The following is an 18629-nucleotide window of genomic DNA, read 5'->3' on the forward strand; positions in this document are numbered from 1 at the left end:
GGAGACCACAGTCAGAGACTATTATGCATCACTGCTTTATTACTTTGGCTTCTGGGGGCCCCAGCCCATTTTCCCTTTGAGCTCCAAACTCTGGTTGGGCTGAGTTCCCTGGAGCATCTTCCCTTGGCGTTCAAACCACCGAATCAGGCTGCGGTTCTGGGGGTGGATGCAGACCCTGCGTTGAGACAGGTGAAGCCTGGGAAAGGAAAGGTTCAAAGCTACGGTCATAACTGGGGGAATGAGGGTGAGACCCAGGAGTTAGAGGCAGAGGCCAGATGAAAACCTGAGTTGGCATCAGAATTAGCAATCGGGATGGGGTTGAGATCAGCATCCGGGGTTGGGACTGAGGTCAGAGTCAGGGACAAATCAGGGGCAGAGTCAAAGCTCACACGAAGGCTTGGAGGTGACAGTCCCCGTCAGCTTCCTGAAGTTCCACTCGGATGACCCTCCTCAGTAGCTTGTTTGGGAGTGGCTGTCGGTAGAGCTGAGTACAGCACGCAGTGCTGAGTGCCAGTGGGAATGCTAGGGGAACAGGACCATGTGTTCAGAGGGCTTCTGACCCCAAACTCCATCAGAAGGCTGGAGGCTGGGCTTCCTGGGCCCCTTTCCCTCCATCCCATTCATCCAAACCCAGGCCTTCTAGACGCCCACTCACTCACCTCCTCCAGGGTCTGGGCTCAGGAACAACAGGAGCAGCAGGAGGCTGCTGGTGGGTGAGGGCCCCTTCATGATGCTCAGCCTGGATACTTCCTTCTCTCTCCTCCTCCTTCCCTACCTTTAATCTGGGTGCCTTTTATACCTGGGGCACCAGGTGAGTCAGCCGCAGGTGAAGATGTATTGCTCATCTTGTGACATTCCTGGGCTCTAATTACCACAGACCCCTCCTTTTTTAGGACTGCCGTTTTCCATGGACTCCTAAGTCCTGGGCAGAGAAGCTGGGGAGATGGGTTATGCACATGGGGGCTGATGGTACAGTAAAGGGGGCAGAGGATCCACAGTGGCATCCAGTGAGGACATTCACACATACCTGTAGTTACACATTCACAGTCACACCTGTCACTGGATCAACCTCACATGGTCAGACAACCCCAGACAGAATCATATAGCCCCAGTTATACTCAAAGTCCCACTCCCACACAGTTGTTTTTTCACAGTCATCCCACCACACAATCACACTAGCACACCCAAATTCTGATGGGGGCACTGTTGGTAGGGTGCGAGCACAGGGCAGGCTGGCACCAGCTTGCTTTCGTTTTCCCCTCCCTGTTTCCTGTCTTAGCCTGCTTGTCTTATCAGCAGACATTGATGGGAATGGGTCCCAAAAGCAGACTGAGTCGTCGTCTCTCCTGGGCCAGTCACATTCAGAGTGAGAAGCTGGGAGAAGTCCCTTTTGGGTGGTAATGCGGTGCCTTGGGGATAACTGAGGTGGGGGTTGCTTTTCCAGGAAGATGAGACAGAGGAAGGATGAGGTAGATAAGAGTGCACATGAGGGAAGATCAAAGTTCTTTGGTGCCAGGTTGCTGCTGTCAAACAGATAAAAGACCCAAGAAATCTTACCTTCCTGTTTTTGCCAAGTCCTGTTCCAGAAATGCCAGCCTTCTACCAGCAGGGGCCTGGGGCTTCCAGTCCTTGACTTTTTGAGACATCAAATTCCAGAGCTCAATTATCTCTCCTTTATTCTATTCAAATTCCTGTTTCTCTCTATTGTTGGCCTGGAAGACGCCCCCCAATCCCAACACAACCAACCCTTACACCCTCTGCACCCCATACTCTTGCTCAAACCCCAAGCTTCCATCTCCTTCCTGTCCCTTCTCTTTTAATCCTGTATCCGGTCCTTAACTCCTCTTCCCCTTAATCCCTCCACCCCAATGCAAAACTATGCCTCCTCTTCCTCCTCTTGTCCTTTCCAGGAAGCTGGGACCAGCAAAGGGTGGGGGCAAGCTGCTAAGTTTAGTGCCCTTGGCACCTTGAAGAATTTCCCACTCTCGGTCTGGAGATTTCAACCCTCCTGTCCTGCTCTCTATGTGAAATGTAAACTGAGTCATAACCCAATAATCCAGCCCTTATCTGGTTGTTTCAGGGATGCCGTCTGCAACCTTGTGCTCTGTGACCAGCTACCTACCCTCTGTGGGGCCGGCCTACTCTTGGGACAGGGACTCACACTTCCCTGGGCATCTTCCTGCTGCACCAATCAGAAGGCACCATCAGCTCCCAGAATAGGGACTAATTCCCTCCCAGGCTGAACAACTCGAGCTTCTCCTCGTGTTCCTGTCCAGGTTAAGGCTCAGAGGTCCTTCCCTGGAGTCTGTTTTGTGGATATTCAGGAAGTCTGAGTATCCTGAGGATTCTGAGGTTTAGGTCCAGGGTTGGACAGGGTGCTCCACTTTGGTCAGGGTTCTTGATGCAGACATTGTGAGGAAATGCCTCAAGAGCCTGCATCCATTCTTGAGGGTGGCCACAACCCAGAGGTCACTCATCTTGGAATTTCTAATACCAGAGGCCTTACAGTCTTTTACCCACCCTCCAGTATGGACTTGTGCCCCAGAGCTTGGTGCAGCCACTAAGGTACCATCATCTTGTCACAAATCTTCATCAGCTGGTGTCACACACCATGTAGTCTTTTCCAGACCAGTCAGTCCAGAGGGCTTGGAAGGAAGAAACCAAGTCTTCCAGATATGTACCCATCTCTCCCTTCTGGCTTCTCCAAAGACAGGGCCAGCTATAGCCTGCTATGGCAGGGTCGGCCCAGGCTGAAAGCCAGCTCTGCCCCCACTCACAAACTGAGCTCTCTCTTTAGCTTAATTCTTGGTGCCCTCCCTGGTGCTGGGGCAAGTCCCTAATTGAAAGAAGGTCCCCTAGGAGTCCCTGACCCTTCATCACTTTAGGGAACTAGTGGATATCAGGCCAACTAGATGACAAGACAGACAAGGAAGGTAGGGAGCAGGCGCCACTAGGTTCTCCTAGGGAGGTAACATGGGGGACTGATGCCAAGAATCTTTGTACTTCATTTATTTATTTATTGGCTGTGCCACACTGGCATGCAGGATCTTAGTTTCCCAACCTTGGATGGAACCTGTGCTCCCTATGGTGGGAGCACACTAATCTTAACCACTGGACCATCAGGGAATTCCCTGATGTCAATTATCTTTAAACTTGGGATCAGACTGGAGGAGCCAGTAGCTGGGGTGTTAACTGTAGGAAAGACCTTCAACAGTTCTAAGTCATTCCCCTATGGCAGGCTGACAGCACAGCTTCTATGAATCCTTCCCTCCTCTCACAGCCTACTTCCTACAACTATGGACTTGAAAAATATTTTAGATCCTCTCCCAGGAGAAGATTCTTCAGACACCTGGCAAAGTCCTGTCTAGGAGGAAGGTGGCAGCAGAGAGCTGGGGTTGTGAGAATTTAGGGATGCGGGGATCAGGTTGGGAGGAGGACCAGGTCAGGATTATTCAGTTCCCTCCATACAGGGCACTCAGAGTGACGAGTGTGTGTGTGGCGGGGTGAGGGATTAGGTGGTGGAAGGCAGTCATTGATAGTAAGGGGAGGTTGATTCTGATGAGGGACCGTTAGGAATAATGGGAGCCTGTACACGGAGGGGCACTCTATCAGGGAGAGAGGCCCTGTCAGTAAGGAAAACAGCCGGCGTGGAGAGGGGCTCCCAGCCCGAATGGCGGCAGCGGCGTCAGAGTCAGGAGGGCAGCACGGTGGCTCTGGTTTAAATCTTTAATGCACCGGCTGGCTGAGTAGTGGCGGCGGGGGTGCGGCGGGGGAGGCTGCGGCCGGAGCGCTGGGGAGCAGTGCCCAGGCCACTTGACAGACAGCTCATCAGGCCCCGCAGAGGCTCCAGCTTCTGCTCCCGAGGGTGCGCCGAGCTGTGGGGCGACCCGACACTGGCATGAGATGGGGCGGGGGCTCCCAGCTTCCCCCCGATCGGTTCTCCCGGACTGAGCTTCGCCCATTCCCCGGGCGGGTCCGCGGTATCGCAGGCCCCTCACCTCCGCTCCCTTCGCCACATGCGCAGCCAGGGGAAAAAGTAGAAGCAGCCCCAGTAGATCCTGCAAAGAGAAGGCAGAGCCGGGCGGGGCGGAGCGGGGCTGACCCCACAGACTCCGCCCCTTGGACGCCTGGCCCTTCTCTTGGAAGGCTCCGCCCCGCCCCCTAGAGGCGGTTCTCGATAGCCCACGCCCCTAAGAGGCCCCACCCCTCCCGCTTCTCCCGCCCCCAAAGAACACGCGCCCTCCCCACCCCCCAACCCCGGAGCGGCTTAGGTTCCTCCTCCGCAGAACCCCGCCTCCACTCACTCCTCCTCCGCCTCCAGCGCCACCTCGTATCTCCTCAATCCCGACATGTCCTGGGTTCCGAACGTCTCCTGGGGAGCGGCATGATTGGATCAAGAATTCCCCAACCCCAGGTCCCCTTCTCTGTCATTCTGTGGACAAGACTGACTTGTTCTCGGGTAATATGAGACAGGTGCCCTGGGAAGACTCGGGACAGGGCTGAAGATCTGGGAAGCACTAGACATTAAGGGATTGGGAGGTCGGTCACCTCGGGGGCATGGGGCATTTAGGTGGATAGGGCTTGGAGGTCATAGGGCCGGGATATTTGGGGCCCCGGGTGAGGATTTTCGGGGGATAGGGTCACCTGCAGGGGGGCTGAGGGGTCGGCGCAGCCTAAACGCCCACCCTCCCTGGCTCCACCCCGGAAGCAGACCTTTACGTTATGTCACAGTGACGGCGTCACGCTCTAGGGGTGGGGCTTACCTATTACCCGGAAGGGGCGGAGCCTTAGCATCTCTTCGGAGGAGGCGGAGACCAGATGTCACACTAGGAGGTGGAGCCAGAGTCTATGTCTAAAGCGGGGAGGGGGTGGTGTGGGGAGAGTCGGTATTTATTACTAAGGTGCAGGGCACAGAGCCCTCTTTTATAAGGATGGAGCCAGATATTGGAGCTCCACCCTGGGAAGACGGAGACCTCAGCATCAGGCAGCAAGAAAAGAGCTCTGCGACGCTGTCCTGTACTGTTTTACCAATCCCCTCTCCTCTCCATCTTGGCTTCTGCTCTGACAGTTGCCTTTCTTGTCTGACCCATTCTATGTATATTATACTGGGCAGAGGAGGAATAGGTCTCCAGAGAGGGCCCAGTCTAGACAGGCCATGCTATAGGAATACTTGTTGGCTGAGTGGCATGGGTCAACAGACCTTCCTCTCTGAACTGAGACCTCGTTTCCGGAGATTTTTGTTCCTGCAGTCATAACCAATATTTATTTAGTGACTACTCTGTGCTGGGTAATGTGTGTGGGCATGAGGAAACAGCAGTAAAGAAGACAGGCACAGATTCTGCCCTCAGAGAGCTTATCATCTGGGTTGGACCTGCACGGGGTGGGGTGGGGGTGGGGGTCAAAAGAGACAATAAGATCACATAGAGGAAGCTAACTGGCTGGGGGCTGTAGAGGCTATTCGACTAAAGGCAGGAAAGAGCAATTAACTTAGTGTGGGAGGTTGGAAATAGCTGCCCTAGTTGGTCTGGGGAGTCTGGGAGAGAGCCTTGTGGCTGGACAGTATGGGAGAAAATGACCAGAAATGAATGAAGTAAAAGTTCCCTTAAGCTGAAGTGTGGAGAATAAATTCACCTCTCCTCTTCCCACCACCCCATACTCTTTTTCCCTCTTGTATCTATCTTCCCCTGCTTGAACTACATACAGACAGGTGACAGACAAATCCACTGATGCCAGTTGGAAGCATTGCAGTCTGGGCATGGAGAAGCTGTGCCTCTACCACACTCATCCTTACTAACACTTGCTCTCACACCCACAGTGGCAGTCCTGCCCTGCTGCAGCCAAGTCATGTCTGCAGGAGGCCTGGTCCCCACAGCTTTGGTGATTCACATCCCTTCACTCAGATGCAGGGCTCTGTCTATTGTATAATAATTTGGCCTTTGTCCCTATTCCTGAAAGGGAGACACTACATCTTTGGAATATCCCAACTAATACAAGTTCTTTGCTATTTGTGAGCCCCTTGGGTCACACCTGAATTTATGCTAAGAGACGAGGTGACTTGGGATAGAGGCTGGTCAGCAGAAAGACCAACCGTATCATTGCAGAATTGAGGCTTTGAGCCAACCTGGCTGGGGAGATAGAGTTATGTCACCAGCAATTCATTCTTGCCTATGTTTGAAGTCTCAATAAAAATTCTGGACACCAAAGTTTGTGACCTTCCTGTTTGGTGAACATGTACTGTTGGCGAACACGTACTAGGAGGGTGATGTGCCCTTTGTGTCTCCATGGGGAAAAAGCATGGGAGCTCTGCATTGAAATCCTCCTTGTGTGTCTTTCCATTTGGATATTCCTGATTTATATTCAGTTCAGTTCAGTTCAGTCACTCAGTCGTGTCCCACTGTTTGCAACCCCATGAACCGCAGCACGCCAGGCCTCCCTGCCCACCACCAACTCCCAGAGTCCACCCAAACTCATGTCCATCGAGTCGGTGATGCTATCCAACCATCTCATCCTCTGTCGTCCCCTTCTCCTCCTGTCCTCAATCTTTCCCAGCATCAGGGTCTTTTCCAATGAGTCAGCTCTTCATATCAGGTGGCCAAAGTATTGGAGTTTCAGCTTCAACATCAGTCCTTCCAATGAACACCCAGGACTGATCTCCTTTAGGATGGACTGGTTGAATCTCCTTGCAGTCCAAGGGACTCTCAAGAGTCTTCTCCAACACCACAGTTCAAAACCATCAATTCTTCGGCTCAACATTCAGAAAACTAAGATCATGGCATCCGGTCCCATCACTTCATGGCAAATAGATGGGGAAACAGCAGAAACAGTGGCTGACTATTTTTCTCGGCTCCAAAATCACTGCAGATGGTGATTGCAGCTGTGAAATTAAAAGATGCTTACTCCTTGGAAGGAAAGTTATGACCAACCTAGACAGCAAATTAAAAAGCAGAGACATTACTTTGTCAACAAAGGTCCGTCTAGTCAAGGCTATGGTTTTTCCAGTGGTCATGTATGGATGTGAGAGTTGGACTATAAAGAAAGCTGAGCGCTGAAGAATTGATGCTTTTGAACTGTGGTGTTGGAGAAGACTCTTGAGAGTCCTACTTTATTAAAAACTAATTGTGAGTATAGAACTTCTGAGTTCTATGAGTCATTCTAGTGAACTCTTAGATCTGAGTTTAAGAACTTCCTGGACTTGTAGCTAGTTAGTCAGAAATGCAGGCAGCCTGAGGACCCTACTTGTTGCTGGCATCTCAAGCAAGCTTGTTGGGATTGTGCCCTTAAACCTGTGGAATCTAACACTAGATCTGGGTGGTTTGTGTCTAAATTGAATAGCAGTTGAATTGAAAGAGCTCCTGGGCTTCCCTACTGGCTCAGCGGTAAATAATCCATCTGACAATGCAGGAGACACAGGTTTGATTCTTGGGTTGGGAAGATCCCCTGGAGAAGGAAAAGGCAGCCCACTCCAGTATTCTTGCCTGGGAAATCCCATGGACAGAGGAGCCTGGCAGGCTACAGTCCATGGGGTCACAAAAACTCAGACAGGACTTAGCAACGAAACAACAAGAATTGCTATCAGAATACCTTTCCACTGAATACACTCCCCACTCTCTCCATCTGTCTGGGTGAACCTTTTTTCCCGTTCATAACTCGCTGTTCCCATAGCTTCCCTGTTCCCATTTCCCACTGTTTGTCTTTAGCTCTGAGAACCTCAACATGCAACTTTTTGGACGAGGGAAGGGGACTGAATTGCCCTATTAGGGGAAGGTTTGCAGTGTCATCCTCTTGAAGGCATTTGAACATCAGTTTTTTCTTTTAATTTATTTATTTTGGCTGCGTTGTGCAGCATGTGGGACCTTAGTTCCTGACTGGAATCAAACCTGTGTTCCTGCCTTGGAAGCTCAGAGTCTTAACCACTGGACCACCAGAAAAGTCTCTTGAACATCAGTTTTAAGGCTAAGGGTCAGAGCTTAGTTCAGAATTAGAGATCAGAGCAAGGGGGGTGCCTCCCTCTTTCTCAGGTTTCTCCTCACTCCTGCCTCTTCTCTGTGGTCCTAAGATTACTGGAGTGGGAAAGATGGCATCCTGCTGGTCCCCTGGATTCCCTGAGGACAATCACAAGTAGCAGGTTAAGCTACTTGGAGAAGGTCTCCCAGGTGTCCCTAAGCCCATCACAGTGCCTACACATCCATCGCCTGAGACATGTTCCTCTCTTGGCTGAGCAGGGCTAAAGCAAAGGTTCTTTGGAAGCAGGTCCAGCTCTCGGGGCCCTAGGACTCTACCTCCTGGCCCAGCCAGTACTGTCCCTCTCCCCAGCTATTTTCCTAAGCTCCAAGCTGAGCCTAGGCAGCGGAAGGAGCATAAGGGCGACTTGACTTAGAACACCCTCTTCCGCCGTGACTTCCCTATCCTGAGAATTGGGAGGGGATTTCTGAGGAGAAGGGCTGGTCAATTCACAGAGATGCAAGAAAACTAGAGATGAGGATGGGGAGCAAGTGTTTCCCTAACCTGATCAGAGGGACCCAAGAGACAGACCAGAAGAGGAGACCTCTCAGGAGACACCAATTGTGGAGTGCCGTTTGTTTCCCATTCCCAGCCCTAGAACATGTGATGTGACAAACCTAACTGTGGGCCCATTTTTGTCTTTCCATCATCCATCCATCCATCCATGTGTCTGTATGTCTCCCCATCTTTGTCTCTTTATTCTCCCATCTTGCCTTTCATCTATCTTTTCACATCTTCATCTTCATTTATTCATCTGTATGTTTAAACACTGGAAGGACTGATGCTGAAACTGAAGCTCCAATACTTTGGCCACCTGATGTGAAGAGCCAACTCATTGGAAAAGACCCTGATGCTGGTAAAGATTGAGGGCAGGAGGAGAAGAGGGTGACACAGGATGAGATGGTTGGATGGCATCACTGATTCAATGGACATGAGCTTGAGCAAACTCTAGGAGGTCGTGAAGGACAGAGAAGCCTGGTGTGCTGCAGTCCATGGGATCGCAAAGAGTTGGACATAGCTTAGTGGCTGAACAACAACAACAATGTTTAACCACTAGCCATCTATTAGTACATTCATTCATCTATCAAGTTATGGTAATAATTAATGTTTGTTGATACTTAAGTGCCATGCACCATGCTAAATGCTTTAAAATAATTTTCTCATGGCAGATCTCTGAAGTAGAATGCTGTGAGTGATATTTTTGTTCATGCAGACATTTTTCTATACTCCTTTTTCTGGCTTCTTTAGAGAATTTCTCTCTCACTTCATGTGGTCCTGGTGGCTTTGTCAGTCATAGTGTCCTGCCCAGAGTACCTCATTGCCTGGCCACTGTAATATGTTGAAGAACTGAGTTTATGTCACAAGCACAGTTCAAAGCTTTGCATGAGATTTGATGTTAGGAGAAAGAGAGCCTGTATTTTGGATCACTTACTATTGCAGATTTAGACTTGAGGCTTTCAGTGGCCATATTTTCTGCTGCTAGAAGACCACCTGTTTATAATAGGAATAAGGCCCCCACATAAAAAGGATTAGAGAGAAGTCAGGTTAAAAGATGGAGATAACATCATTTGAATCCCTGGGTCCAACCAGGGCTGAAGTAGACTGAATCGTAATCTGTGATATGACATATTTAACTTTTTGCTTAAGCTATTTAAGTTGGGTTTTGTCATTTTCAACAGAAAAAGCCCTGGATAATGATCATTGTATTATTATCCCCATTTTACAGATGAGGAACTAAGACCCAGAAAGATTAACTTGCCCAATGTTTCACTGCTTATAAATGGCAGAAAACTGGTACCTATTTGGAGCCAAACTCTGATATACTACCTATATATGTCTGTCCATCTGTTTGTTCATCCATCCATCTATTGATCTATCCCATTTATTTATTTTCTGGTCATCCTTCAATGCTAAGACACCAAAGGCAATAAGACTTGTTAACTCCCATTTGAGGCTGGGTTTGGATCAGAGGTTAGCAAACCTTTTTGATAAAGGTCTAGATAATAAATAAGGTTTTGCAGGACATACTATCTCTGTAGCCCCAAAGTAGCCATAGACAATACGTAAGTGATTAGACATGACTATATTCCAATAAAGCTTTATTTACAAAAACAGGTAGCAGGCTGGCTGGGCCATAGCTTGCCAATCCCTGATCTGGATCAGTGGGGAAGATGCAAACATTCTGTCATTGTTGGGAACATGAGTAAGGAATGGAAACCTATATCCCTTGCATTTGCCATTACTCATGTAGTGGAAACAACAGAATTTTTTACTCAAACTCTTGTATTTGAATCCAATTTTAGAACCCTGGACAGTCAAGGAAATGGGATCTGTAAAATGGGAATAATTTGTATCTTGTGAGGTAGTCCATGTGCCTGACTCACAGTGAGTGGGTGCTCAGTGGTGCTTAGGTCCATCCCCCTTTCTCATTTATCACCTCCCATGAATGACCAATATCAGAAGGCTTCTCTGTTTTGAGAGTGTCTGGAATGCGGTAGGGTTAGTTTAGTCTGGCTTGCTGGGCTCAGGAGCTTCTAAGAATGAGCTTCAACTTCTAAGAATGAGCTTTCATGCAAGTTATATAGATTAAGCTCTTGCATACTCCAAATTTCTTTTTACTAGCTCTACCTCAACTATTAAAAAAATTCATTTTATTTATTTATTTATGTATGGCTGTGATGGGTCTTCCCTGCCGCACTTGCTTTTTTCTAGTTGTGGCAAGTAGAGGCTACTCTTCCTTGTGGTGCACTGGCTTCTCATTGCGATGGCTCCTCTCCTTGTGGAGCGTAGGCTCTAGGTGCATGGGCTTCAGTAATTGCGGCATGTGGGCTTAGTAGTTGTGCCTCACGGGCTTAGTTGCCCCGTGGCTTGTGGGATCTTTCCAGATCAGGGATCAAACCAGTGTTTCCTGTATTGGCAGGCAGACTCTTTACCACTGAGCCACCAGGGAAGCCCCTACCCCATCTCTTATCTGCACTATTCCAAAACTATAACCAGCCTGCCAGTGCCTAGCAAAATAGAAGGCTGTCTAGTCAACAGTCCCCATTAGGACTTCCCTGGTAGTCTAGTGGTTAAGAATCCACCTGCCAATGCACGGGACACAGGTTCAATCCCCGGTCTGGGAAGATTCCACATGCCGTGGGGCAGCTAAGCCCATGTGCTACAGCTACTGAGCCTGCACATCTAGAACCTGTGCTCTGCAACAAGAGAAGCTGCAGCAGTAGGAAGCCTGAGCTCCACGACTAGAGAGTAGCCCCCACTCACCACAACTAGAGAAAGCCCACAGACAGCAAGGAAGACCCAGTGATAGCCAAAAATAAAATAAATTAATTAATTAAATAGAAATACCTTCTTTTATTAAGTCCACAATTCAGGTTATTACCCTGTTCCCCCGGTAGCTTTTTAACTTTTTCCTTCCAAACAAATACCCTTCTCTAGGAGGAAAGATTATGTTCATGTGTGTTTCTGTGCCTGCTCCCATGACAGTGTGTGTGTGTAATAATGTATGTGTGTCTATATGTGCCCTTGTGTCCACATTGTGATTATGTACTTAAGTGTCTGTGGTGTGTCCTTGATAGATGTGAGTGGTTGGCTGTGTGACTGATTATGTGCCTGTATATGTGTGTGGGTATGGACATATGCATGTGGGTAAAGGTGTCCCCACCTGTGTGTTCATGTGTATGTGTGTGTTCTGTTTAATCCATCTATTGACCTCACATGGCCTGCAGAGGGCATCAGTGCATAGGGAAAGGGGGTGTGAGGCTCTTGGCCTGAGTGCCAACCTCCTGGAGCCTGCAGAGGGCGTCTCGTGTACAGAGAAAACGGAATGTGTGGCTGGTGGAAGTGGGGCTCTAGCCTGAGGAGCCTGGGCCCTCTTTATGCCAGAAAGAAGCTGGAAATGAGCAAGAAATCAGATGACTCAGCTTCTGGAAGTCCCCAGTCCCAGGAAGGGGTCTGCTTCACCACCCCACCCTTATTCTCCAATCCCTCTATCCCTGTCCAGAGGGTCCCGGCCCAGCCTACAGGGCAGAGGTGGCCCTTCAGTTCAAGTGTGGGTAGATGTTGCACAGGACTTCTGGAGGTGACGGTACATCAGAAGGGGAAGGGAGTCTTAAGCAATAGTGCACCCTCCTCCCTTGACTCCTGCCCTCGGGAGCTTCATGTAAAGCCCCTGCCAGGATTTCCTGAACACCCGTTCTCTTTCATTTTCTGCAGTTTGGGCCACTCTGGGCCCTAGGGTTTCTCAGCTTGAACTTAGCTTTCTCAGGAGAAGTGCAGGAGACAAGGGTCTCTGAAATCAAGCAGAAGGTGGCCTGTGTGGCTGGTGATGAGCCTCAGGATTGGGAGGACAGAGGAAAGGCAGGAGAGGTTATGCAGAGGAGGGACCTCCACAGAGCCTTGAGGAAGGGTGAGGCAGGAGGGAGGACATTCCAGGCAGGATGAACAGCAAGCACAAAGGCTAAGAGGAGGGATGGAGTTTGTGATCCATCCTGATGTGGGTATGGCAGGGGAGGGCGAGTGCTGTGAGAGGCTATGTATGTGGGGAATAATCCCTGGGGTACTTAGGGCACTTACTGGTGGTGCCATGCCCAGTGGTCAAAGTTCATGGAGGATCCTGTGGCCTTAATGAGGGAGGACCATCAGGGGTTAGTATCCTTTGGGTGTGAAAGTTTGGGTCTCTTAGCAGGTATAGGGACTTCCTAGCTGGCTCAGTTAAAGAATCTGCCTGCCAATGCAGGAGACATGGGTTCTATCCCTTGGTCAGGAAGATCCCCTGGAGTAGGAAATGGCAACCCACTCCAGTATTCTTGCCTGGAAAATTAAATGGACAGAGGAGTCTGGCAGGCTGTAGTCCATAGGGTCGAAAGGATTCAGACTTGACAGGGCAACTGAACACACACACACACACACACACACACAGAGCAGGCGTAGAATGTCAACCAGCTGAAGTGGCAGTTGGAGATAAAGGGAATAAATCATGGAGGGAGTGTGGTAAACAGAATTTAAGATTCCTCCTTAATGGTGTGCATGCCCTGTCTGATCTCCTTGCTTTGAGGGGATTAATCCTCTTGGCTTCTTGACCTGTGAATACGGTGGGATATCAATGATGTGGTTAGGTTATACTATATGGCAACAGTGAACGGATTTTGCAGATATAACTAAGGACCCCAAATTAGTTACCTTTGAGTTAGTCAAAAGGAAGATTACCCTGCATGGGCCTGACCTAGTTAGGTGAGCCCTTAGGGAAAGTGTCCAGAGCCAAGAAATAAGCAGCAGCAGCAGAAGCTCTCACATTGCCCTTGAAGAAGCAAACTGCCATGTTGTGAAGACGGCGTGGAGCAGGGAATTGCAGGCAGTTCTAGGAACTCAGGGCTTCAGTCCTAAACCACAACTGTCAACACCCGGTGAATTTGGAAGAGGACTCAGAGTCCAAGATGAGATGGCAGCCTGGCTGATACCTGAGATCAGCCTGATGAAACCTGAGCAGAGGACCCAGTTGATCTGTACCTGACCGTTGGCCCACAGAAACTGTGAGACAATACATTTGGACTGTTTGAAGCTGCTAAATATGTGGTGATTTGTTACACAGCAGTAGAAAGCTAATATAAAAAAGAAATAATAAATTCTAGTTAAGCCCTAGGACTAGTTCCAGAACTACTGACTACAGCTTTTATTCATACTTCCTTCCTGGCTGTGAAATTCCCTATTTCTTTCAGTTCAGTTCAGTCGCTCAGTCGTGTCCGACGCTTTGCGACCCCATGAATTGCAGTATGCCAGGCCTCCCTGTCCATCACCAACTCCTGGAGTTCACTCAGACTCACGTCCATCGAGTCAGTGATGCCATCCAGCCATCTCATCCTCTGTCGTCCCCTTCTCCTCCTGCCCCCAATCCCTCCCAGCATCAGAGTCTTTTCCAATGAGTCAACTCTTCGCATGAGGTGGCCAAAGTACTGGAGTTTCAGCTTTAGCATCATTCCTTCCAAAGAACACCCAGGGCTGACCTCGTTTAGGATGGACTGGTTGGATCTCCTTGCAGTCCAAGGGACTCTCCAGAGTCTTCTCCAACACCACAGTTCAAAATCAGCAATCCTTTAGTGCTCAGCCTTTATGGTCCAACTCTCACATCCATACATGACTACTGAAAAAAAACATAGATTTGACTATACACACCTTTGTCAGCAAACTGATGTCTCTGCTTTTTAATACACTGTCTAGGTTTGTCATAGCTTTTCTTCCAAGGAGAAGTGTCTTTCAATTTCATGACTGAAGTCACCATCCACAGTGATTTTGGAGCCCAAGAAAAAATGATCTGTCACTGTTTCCACATTTTCTCCATCTGTTTACCATGAAGTGATGGGACCAGATGCCATGATCTTCTTTTTTTGAATGCTGAGTTTTAAGACAGCTTTTCACTTTCCTCTTTCACCTTCATCAAGAGACTCTTTAGTTCCTCTTTGCTTTCTGCCATTAAAGTGGTATGGCCCGCATATCTGAGGTTGATATTTCTCCCAACAATCTTGATGCCAGCTTGTGAGTCTTCCAATCCAGCATTTCACACGATATACTCTACATATAAGTTAAATAAGCAAGGTGACAATATACAGCCTTGATGTACTCCTTTCTCAATTTTGAACCAGTCCATTGGTCCATGTCCAGTTCTAACTGTTGCTTCTTGTCCTGCATGTAGGTTTCTCAGGAGACAGGTAAGGTGGTCTGGTATTCCCATTTCTTTAAGAATTTTCCAGTTTGTTGTGATCACACAGTCAAAGGCTTTAGCATAGTCAGTGAAGCAGATTTTAGAATTGTAGAATTCCCTTTTTCTATGATCCAGAAAATGCTGGCAATTTGATTGCTGGTTCCTCTGGCTTTTCTAAATCCAGCTTGTACTGGAACTCCTCAGTTCACATACTGGTAAAGCCATTCTTGAAGGATTTTGAGCATAATCTTGCTAGCATGCACAATTGTATGTTAGTTTGGCATTGCGTTTCTTTGGGATTGGAATGAAAACTGACCTTTTCCAGTCCTCTGGCCACTGCTGAGTTTTCCAAATTTGCTGGCATATCACATGCGACACTTTAACAGCATCATCGTTTAGGATATTAAATAGCTCAGCTGGAATTCCATCACCTCCACTAGCTTTGTTCATAGAAATGCTTCCTAATGCCCACCTGACTTCACACTCCAGGATGTCTGGCTCTAGGTGAGTGACCACACCATTGTGGTTATCCAGGTCATTAAGACCTTTTTTGTACAGTTCTGTGTATTCTTGACACCTCTTCTTAATATCTCCTGCTTCTGTTAGGTCCTTGCCATTTCTGTCCTTTATTGAACCCATCTTTGCTTGAAATGTTCCCTTGGTATCTCCAGTTTTCTTGAAGAGATCCCTAGTCTTTCCCATCTGTTGTTTTCCTGTTTCGTTGCACTGTTCACTTAAGAAGGCTTCCTTATCTCTTTTTGCTATTCTCTGAAACTGCATTCACTTGGGTATATCTTTCCCTTTCTCCTTTGTGCCTTTTGCTTCTCTTCTTTTCTTAGCTATTTGTAAGGCCTCCTCAGACAACCACTTTGCCTTCTTGCATTTCTTTTTCTTGGGAATGATTTTGGTCACCGCTTCCTGAAAGGTTGCTGTTGTGAGCTGTGAACTACGCCGGTTTCATGACCTCTGGAGGAGAGGATTTCAATCCAGGGCCAGAGACGAGACTTGATCACTTGGAGCTTTTGTGTAGCAGAGTTCTATTAAAGTATAAAAGAGATAGAGAAAGCTTCTGAAATAGACATCAGAAGCCCCCTTGCTAGTTTTTGAGAGTTGAGTTCACTTGCTCAGTCCTGACCCTTTCCGACCCTTTCTGACCCGATGGACTGCAGCACGCCAGGCCTCCCTGTCCCATCACCAACTCCCAGAGTTTACTCAAACTCATGTCTATTGAGTTGGTGATGCCATCCAACTATCTCATCCTCTGTTGTCCCTTTCTCCTCCCGCCTTCAATCTTTCCCAGCATCAGGCTCTTTTCCAATGTTTTATGTCTGTTCAGTTCAGTTCAGTCGCTCAGTCGTGTCCGACTCTTTGCGACCCCATGAATTGCAGTATGCCAGGCCTCCCTGTCCATCACCAACTCCCAGAGTTCACTCAGACTCACATCCATCGAGTCGGTGATGCCATCCAGCCATCTCATCCTCTGTCGTCCCCTTCTCCTCTTGCCCCCAATCCCTTCCAGCATCAGAGTTTTTTCCAATGAGTCAACTCTTCGCATGAGGTGGCCAAAGTACTGGAGTTTCAGCTTCAGCATCATTCCTTCCAAAGAAATCCCAGGGCTGATCTCCTTCAGAATGGACTGGTTGGATCTCCTTGCAGTCCAAGGGACTCTCAAGAGTCTTCTCCAACACCACAGTTCAAAAGCATCAATTCTTCGGCACTCAGCTTTCTTCACAGTCCAACTCTCACATCCATACATGACCATTGGAAAAACCATAGCCTTGACTAGACGGACCTTTGTTGGCAAAGTAACGTCTCTGCTTTTCTTCCAAGGAGTAAGCATCTTTTAATTTCATGGCTGCAGTCACCATCTGCAGTGATTTTGGAGCCCCAAAAAATAAAGTCTGACACTGTTTTCCACTGTTTCCCCATCTATTTTCCATGAAGTGATGGGGCCAGATGCCATGATCTTCATCTTCTGAGTGTTGCACTTTAAGCCAACTTTTTACTCCCACTTTCACTTTCATCAAGAGGCTCTTTAGTTCCTCCTCACTTTCTGCCATAAGGGTGGTGTCATCTGCGTATCTGAGGTTGCTGATATTTCTCCCGGCAATCTTGAATCCAGCTTGTGCTTCTACCAGCCCAGCGTTTCTCGTGATGTACTCTGCATATAAGTTAAATAAGCAGGGTGACAATATACAGCCTTGACGTACTCCTTTTCCTATTTGGAACCAGTCTGTTGTTCCATGTTCAGTTCTAATCATTGCTTCCTGACCTGCATATAGGTTTCTCAAGAGGCAGGTCAGGTGGTCTGGTATTCCCATCTCTTCCAAAATTTTCCATAGTTGATTGTGATCCACACAGTCAAAGGCTTTGGCATAGTCAATAAAGCAGAAATAGATGCTTTTCTGGAACTCTCTTGCTTTTTCGATGGTCCAGCGGATGTTGGCAATTTGATCTCTGGTTCCTCTGCCTTTTCTAAAACCAGCTTGAACATCAGGAAGTTCACGGTTCACGTACTGCTGAAGCCTGGCTTGGAGAATTTTGAGCATTACTTTACTAGCGTGTGAGATGAGTGCAATTGTGCGGTAGTTTGAGCATTCTTTGGCATTGCCTTTCTTTGGGATTGGAATGAAAACTGACCTTTACCAGTCCTGTGGCCACTGCTGAGTTTTCCAAATTTGCTGGCATATTGAGTGCAGCACTTTCACAGCATCATCTTTCAGGATTTGAAATAGCTCAACTGGAATTCCATCACCTCCACTAGCCTTGTTCGTAGTGATGCTTTCTAAGGCCCACTTGACTTCACATTCCAGGATGTCTGGCTCTAGGTGAGTGATCACACTATCGTGATTATCTGGGTCATGAAGATCTTTTTTGTACAGTTTTTCTGTGTATTCCTGCCACCTCTTCTTAATATCTTCTGCTTCCGTTAGGTCCATACTATTTCTGTCCTTCATCGAGACCATCTTTGCATGAAATGTTCCCTTGGTATCTGTAATTTTCTTGAAGAGAACTCTGCTTTGCTGCTGCTAAGTCGCTTCAGTTGTGTCCGACTCTGTGTGACCCCATGGACTGCAGCCCACCAGGCTCCCCCATCCCTGGGATTCTCCAGGCAAGAACACTGGAGTGGGTTGCCATTTCCTTCTCCAATGCATGAAAGTGAAAAGTGAAAGTGAAGTTGCTCAGTCGTGTCCGACTTAGCAACCCCATGGACTGCAGCCTACCAGGCTCCTCCGTCCACGGGGTTTTCCAGGCAAGAGTACTGGAGTGGGGTGCCATTGCCTTCTCCAGAAGAGATCTCTAGTCTTTCCCATTCTGTTATTTTCCTCTATTTCTTTGCATTGATTGCTGAGGAAGGCTTTCTTATCTCTTCTTGCTATTCTTTGGAATTCTGCATTCAGATGCTTATATCTTTCCTTTTCTCCTTTGCTTTTCGCTTCTCTTCTTTTCACAGCTATTTGTAAGGCCTCCGCAGACAGCCATTTTGCTTTTTTTGCATTTCTTTTCCATGGGGATGGTCTTGATCCCTGTCTCCTGTACAATGTCACGAACCTCATTCCATAGTTCATCAGGCACTCTATCTATCAGATCTAGGCCCTTAAATCTATTTCTCACTTCCACTGTATAATCATAAAGGATTTGATTTAGGTCATACCTGAATGGTCTAGTGGTTTTCCCTACTTTGTTCAATTTAAGTCTGGATTTGATAATAAGGAGTTCATGGTCTGAGCCACAGTCAGCTCCTGGTCTTGTTTTTGTTGACTGTATAGAGCTTCTCCATTGACTCCTATTTTCTTACATCCCCCTTTATTCCATTCTTTTTTTAAAATGAGAGGTTTATTTAATGTATTTATCTGTTTCCTTATTTATTTGCTCTATTTTTTGCCGTGCTGGGTCTTTGTTGCTGTATGTAGACTTTCTCTAGTTGTGG

General features: G+C 48.0%; 2 protein-coding genes across 4 annotated transcripts; both read right to left on the minus strand.

Annotated features, from left to right (window-relative positions):
• Positions 1-11: 11 nt before the first annotated feature.
• Positions 12-3014, minus strand: CCL27 (C-C motif chemokine ligand 27). Of its 2 annotated transcripts, XM_086416734.1 has the most exons (4): positions 1558-3014; positions 660-935; positions 390-522; positions 12-196 (listed from the first exon to the last, which is right to left on the minus strand). In XM_086416734.1, exons 2-4 carry the CDS (start codon positions 727-729, stop codon positions 40-42), a joined length of 360 nt encoding a protein of 119 aa, XP_086272860.1. In that variant the 5' UTR covers positions 730-935; positions 1558-3014; the 3' UTR covers positions 12-39. The 2 variants fall into 2 exon arrangements, with proteins under 2 accessions (XP_086272860.1, XP_086272859.1); XM_086416733.1 differs by having other exon boundaries at positions 660-3000.
• A 698-nt stretch (positions 3015-3712) lies between these two features.
• Positions 3713-4772, minus strand: LOC147367477 (uncharacterized). Of its 2 annotated transcripts, none has more exons than XM_086416736.1 (4): positions 4714-4772; positions 4305-4372; positions 3999-4058; positions 3713-3875 (listed from the first exon to the last, which is right to left on the minus strand). In XM_086416736.1, the coding sequence occupies exons 2-4, from the start codon at positions 4349-4351 to the stop codon at positions 3719-3721; spliced, it is 264 nt and encodes an 87-aa protein (XP_086272862.1). In that variant the 5' UTR covers positions 4352-4372; positions 4714-4772; the 3' UTR covers positions 3713-3718. The 2 variants fall into 2 exon arrangements, with proteins under 2 accessions (XP_086272862.1, XP_086272861.1); XM_086416735.1 differs by lacking the exon at positions 4714-4772 and adding an exon at positions 4645-4713.
• Positions 4773-18629: the final 13857 nt, after the last annotated feature.

The sequence above is a fragment of the Bos grunniens genome, chromosome 8 (genome assembly GCF_055505025.1).
Source record: "Bos grunniens cultivar Pamir isolate PY7600 chromosome 8, Bosgru_T2T1.0, whole genome shotgun sequence".
Classification (NCBI taxonomy): domain Eukaryota; kingdom Metazoa; phylum Chordata; class Mammalia; order Artiodactyla; family Bovidae; genus Bos; species Bos grunniens.